The sequence below is a fragment of the Salvia splendens genome, chromosome 14, assembly GCF_004379255.2.
Source record: "Salvia splendens isolate huo1 chromosome 14, SspV2, whole genome shotgun sequence".
Taxonomy (NCBI): Eukaryota; Viridiplantae; Streptophyta; class Magnoliopsida; order Lamiales; family Lamiaceae; genus Salvia; species Salvia splendens.
This window is the reverse complement of record NC_056045.1, coordinates 10599868-10605567: the sequence shown is the minus strand read 5'-3', so window position 1 is coordinate 10605567 and position 5700 is coordinate 10599868. Positions and strand designations below refer to the sequence as shown.

General features: G+C 45.1%; 1 protein-coding gene across 1 annotated transcript; it reads left to right on the top strand.

The window, feature by feature from the left end:
* Positions 1 to 1068, top strand: LOC121765414 (pathogenesis-related thaumatin-like protein 3.5). Its single transcript, XM_042161563.1, has 2 exons — positions 1 to 88; positions 223 to 1068. Exons 1-2 carry the CDS (start codon positions 46 to 48, stop codon positions 900 to 902), a joined length of 723 nt encoding a protein of 240 aa, XP_042017497.1. The 5' UTR covers positions 1 to 45; the 3' UTR covers positions 903 to 1068.
* Positions 1069 to 5700: the final 4632 nt, after the last annotated feature.

Genomic DNA, 5700 nt, shown 5'->3' with positions numbered 1-5700 from the left:
TTATTCGAATTTCTCTCCCTTATTTGCTCCACAACCACGGCGGTTATGCATAAGCTCTGTGCTCTGCTCTTTGCCCTTTCAATCATAGGTAAATACTAATATTTTTTAGTTCAACATTAATTTCCTATAACTTCTGTTGGATTTTGATGAAATGTTTCGTTTTCCTCATTTCTCAATTTAATTAGAGAGTATTACTATTAATTAATCGAATCCATTTTGCAGGAAAATCATCAATTGCTTCGGCGACGGTTTTCACGCTCATAAACAGCTGTAGCTACACAATCTGGCCGGGCACTCTCTCCGGCAACGGCGCCGCCGTCCTCGGCGACGGCGGCTTCGCATTGCCACCGGGATCCACCGTCCAGCTGCCGGCGCCGCCGGGCTGGTCGGGCCGCTTCTGGGCCCGAACGGGTTGCAACTTCAACGAGGCCGGAATCGGCCAATGCGCCACCGGAGACTGCGTCGGCGCGCTCAGATGCGCCGGCGGCGGCGCGCCGCCGGTCAGCCTGGCGGAGTTCACCATCGGCCCGGAAAAGGACTTCTACGACGTCAGCCTCGTGGACGGGTACAACGTGGGGCTGGGCGTGCGGGCGTCGGGCGGGAGCGGGGAGTGCCAGTACGCCGGGTGCGTGGCAGACCTCAACGCGAGCTGCCCGAAGGAGCTGCAGGTGTCGGAGGATGGTGCGGTGGTGGCGTGCAAGAGCGCCTGCGCTGCCTTTGGCACGGCCGAGTACTGCTGCACGGGCGAGCACGCAACGCCAGAGACGTGCTCGGCCACGGAGTACTCGAGGCTGTTCAAGGCAGCGTGCCCGACCGCGTATAGCTATGCGTACGACGACGCGTCGAGCACGTGCACGTGCGCTGGTTCCGATTATCTGATTACGTTTTGTCCCACGGTGTGAAGTGGATTTGGAGGGGTGGTTTATTTCATATTTGTTTGATTTTTAAGTTATTAATTTGGTTTTGTTAGTCATTCATTTTTGATGTTGATGTTAGGACTTAGGATTCTTGATTTAATTGGATACTGGATTCATCCCTGGAATTGAAGTTTTACGAATCAAGATTTGATTTATATATCTATGCTGTAATTTTTTATTTTTTATTTTTTAATCAAAACCGTCCTTTGTGGGCGGGAGGTTTAGGCAGACCTCCAACCCATAAATAAGATTAAAATAAAATGTTCTAACAACATGACTTAGCCCAAAAGTGACTAGGATTTAAACAAGAGAAGAAGCCAAATAATTTCATATCATTATATGTGTCGATTCGAAATCAAAATAGGAGTATAATTTTAATCGACATCAAAACAGGAGTATACTTTTTTGTTTGCTAGAAGTGACAATTTCGGTTTACTTATATTAAAATCGATTAGGTAAATAAAAAAAATAACGAAAAAACGTTTTTTAGAAAAGAAAATTGATTTAAACACAAAATGGATTTTAAATAAACTTTGACAGTTCTATATGTCTAATTTATCTCTTGCCAGTGTTAGTGTGTTACTTCCTCGGCCTGATTAAACCCGCATAAAATATTTGTGTTTAGTTGTATTAATTTAATACCCAAATAAGTTCATTGATTTAAATATATAAAAATTGTCACATAATTAACAATATCAAATTACCGGACTAAGTAGGAAAATTGTCTCTAATATTTCAGTTGAAATAAAATACTACTGCTATAGGGCTAAGAAAATAAGTAAATAATTACAGAACGATACTGTGTTTAGTCGTATCTACATGTTTTAACATAAGTCTTTCCAACTATATCACATCAAAGTTAAAAGACGTATTCAAATAATTTTTATTGTATGGGGACCTCAGAATTGCAAGTGACAACATGATGTGAGCCTTGCTAGTGCCATGACAATTAATCCAACAGTTGGAATATAGGGAAATACAGAGTATAAATCTTGATGATCGTTCCCATCTCTCCGGCAACTACCTACCTAGGCAGGCTTAAGTTTGTTTTATCATACTTTAATCTTATGGGCTCCCTCCGTCCCACCGGAAATGACTCAATTTTCTTTTTAGTTTGTCATACCCAAAATGATCAATTACTAAATATAGAAACTCTTTTATCTCTACTTTGTTCCATCCTTTTTACTTTTTTTTTCTCAACTTAACACACAAAATCTTGTGCCGCTCAAGGAAGAAGTCATCTGCTTGATTGAGACGGAGGGAGTAATATACTATGATAAGTGACATGAAGTGGCGCTATTGGATGCCTAGAGAAGAGAGATCAGATATGTCATTGGAGGCTAAAAATAGTTAATTGAACTAATACCTAATAAAAAGGATGGTCGGTTATGTTTTAAATTGTTGTCATAAAATCAGTTTGCGGGTCGAAAGTACGAAAACAACAGTAATTAATTGATTTCAAGATTTATATAGTATTACTCAAATAACTCAATTGTCTCCAGTTAGATTCGAGCTATCTATGATTATTAAATAAATAAAAACAATCCATTTTAATATTATATACACACTCACACAGGCGGCCTGACAATTTGCAGGTCTTATAAATAAATATATAATCCCTCTGTCCCATTAAAAATGAAACGTTTTCCTTTTTGGTCTGTCCCATTAAAAATGAAACGTTTCTAAAAATGAAAACAATACTCTTTCTACTTTTTTTCTCTCTTACTTTACTCTCTCTTCATTAACTCACAAAACAACACTACATAAAATCCCGTGCCGAAAAGAAAATGTTGCATATTTAATGGGACGGAGGGAGTATATACGTAATATAAGAGATCCAATTGAATGCAAACTTAAAAAGGATGCATACTCCAAACTATGATTTGGATTATTAAAAAATATTAACAGATGACAAAATAATAGCAACAAAAAATATTAACACAATGTCAGCGGTTGATACTATGTTGACATTGTGTTGAAACTGTGTTGACATTTTTTGTTGCTTGATGATTTCGCGAATTATTGATGTTAATAAATGCTGGTAGAGAATGAAGATTATGACACAGAATTTACGTGGTTCGATTTACTGAGGTAAATCTACGTCCACGGGAAGAAGGGAGGGCAAGATTGTATTGCTTGATCTGGGATTACAGCTTACAACACAGACTTGCTATATGGTATTTTATCTCTAGAGAGCTTAACCCTTTTCTATCAGATCTAAGTTCTATTTATACATTGAACTAGGATCGTGGTTTGCAGCCCCACTAACAAGATCGTGGGTGAGCAATAACTGCTCAATAACTGCTTCATACCACTAAATAGATCGTGGGTATAGTGGAGGTCGTGGAGGCCTTTCATGAGTCCACTAACTCCTAGTTCGGTCGAATGCTGAGACCGAACTGCTGGACTTTACCGATCAACTCTTGCCGATCTGAGAGGAGAGCTTGACTGGTCGGCTTTTACCGAGCTGTAGGCTGAGTCCGAACTCTTTGGTCGTGCCGAACTCTTTGGTCGTGCCGAACAGATACTCTTTCTTGGGCTCTGGGCTGATGGGCCGTCACTGTTATTGGGCTTGCCATTAGGGTTTAGTTCGTACCCCATCACTACCCCCCCCCCGAAAAGCGAAGTGGATCACTTCGGCGAGGTGAGTCACTTCGGCATTCTGGATAACGGTAAGGGGGAGGCTGACGTCAGGGGACGTGCCTAGCGCATGCCTGCATTAAATGCGACAGTAAAATCCGGCCGTTGATTCCTGAAAAGGTGGGATTCGAAACGGCGCAACGATTTCGAAATCTTTCCCGTATCTGATAAATACGCTCTTTCTTCATCATTGAAGCACTTTTGCTGTTGCGTCTTCTATACTCTCTTTCTTGCGAAAATTCTCTCTCCGCTTTCAAGAATTTTTTCAGACTATCTTCACCTTCAAAAAGTAAGAAAAATGTCTTCTTCTTCTTCTTCGGAGTCGGGTAGCGTTAGGAAAGGGGGTAAGGGGTCTTCTAGCCGGAAAGAATCCGGGGAGAAGACCGTAGAGTATTTTCACAGTATCTTGAGTAAGGATACTGTGATATCCCTTTACGAAAAATACTCTTTTCCTGGGGGGAAGGCGGTGGTACCTGACGGTGATCACAGGGCTGACTCCCCGCCGGAGGGTTACGTCACCGTGTACGAGGCCTGCTTAGAATGCGGGCTTCGTTTCCCCCTCCCTTCTGCCTTTATAGATTTACTAGATTTTTTTCAGCTTCCTTTAGGCCAGGTGACTCCGAACTCTTGGAGGCACTTGTCGGCCTTCGCTGCCGAACTCCGTAGGTTAGGAAGGGATTTGTCTTTGAAGGCGATCCTTAAATTCTTTCAATTTAAGAGGAAGGGGTCTTGGTTTTACTTGATCCCTTTACAGCCCTTTAGGGCCTTTTGTAAAACGAAGTGGCCGAAGTGGCAAAATCGCTTCTTCTACTATGATAGGACCGCGGCTCCTAGTTTTCCCTGGAGAGGGCCGGAGTCCGTTATCCGTCACCCTCGGCCTGAACCGTTGGACGAGCTCGATGGCGAGCTCAACAAGATTCCCATAGTTAGGAAACAATACACGGAGTCTGAGCTCGTCAAGGGCGACGTCGTGTTCGACATCTCGTCTTCGGACGAAGAGGCCGAGGGTGAGGATTTCTCTTTATCTTTATGCTCTACTGCTTTAACGAAGAAAACCTGACTTTGCTTTCTTGCTTTTTGGCAGTGTACATGCTGAGTAAGGCTACCCGAAAATCTTCGGAGTCCAAGGAGCCGGAGAGGCCGAAAACGACCAGCTCGGCGTCTGATGCCGAGAGGACTCCGAAAAGGCAAAAAACCTCTTCGGATCCGAAGAAGCCGGAGTCGACTTCGGCAAAGGGGAAGGGGAGGGCCCAGAAGCCCCCGAGAGTGCCAGAGAAAGATGTGGTCTTGGCGCCTCCTTCGGAACATATCTGTGAGCCGTTTTTATGGCCCACGGACTTCGCCGAGGTGAACTCTCTTCTTGATTTTCTGGCCTTGCTTTTTTTTCTGTATTTTTTGTGGCCCCTTTGTTGACTTTTTTCTTTATCCATTTTCAGAGGAACGATATGCTCTCCAAGCTCGTCGCCGTCGAACTCTCCAAAGCGTCCAATGACTATGCCGAGATGCAGAGGAAGTTGGCGGCTGCTTGTCATCGGGCCGAACAGGCTGAGGCTAACTTTGAGAAGGCCAGAGCTGCTAGGATTTCGGCCCAGGATGAAGCTCAGTTTGCCAAAAACCAGCTCGTCATCCAGCGAGAGCAGACGAAGCGGAGCGATGCTGCTGCCGTGGTTGCCCAAGGGGAGGCTCTCCGTGTTTACACGGAGAAACTCTTTTTGAGCAGCCAGTTCTCGGCCTTTGTCGGTAGCCTGGTAAGGCTAATTGCCGATAAGGGCGAGCAGGGGGCCGACGTCGTGCTGCCTCTGTACAGCCGAGAGATAGCAGCTCGGCTTCAGAATCTGCCGCTCCTTGAGGAGCTCGCTTCATCTTCGGTCCTGCTTTCTGCAGACCGAGTCCGGAGTTGCCGAGCTGATCGGGACGAGAACCTGGAGGCTATCTTTGCCTCCGTGGGACCCGTTTCACCCGCTTCGACTTACAACGGAGAGGGTGAGGCAGAGCCGCCGGAGCTGGAGGCCGAAGTCGAGCGGGCCGGGCATCCGGAGAAGGAGGCCGATCGGGAGGCGGAGGCGAGGCCGGCAGGAGACGAGGCCGGGGCTGAGGTAGTTCAGGAGAAAGAAGCTGAACCAGACCACGGAGCCGGAGACGA

Coding starts and splice junctions, on each gene's coding strand:
- LOC121765414 (XM_042161563.1), top strand. CDS start 46: ATGCATAAGCTCTGTGCTCTGCTCTTTGCCCTTTCAATCATAG. Junction 89..222: donor CTTTGCCCTTTCAATCATAG/GTAAATACTAAT, acceptor TCCATTTTGCAG/GAAAATCATCAATTGCTTCG.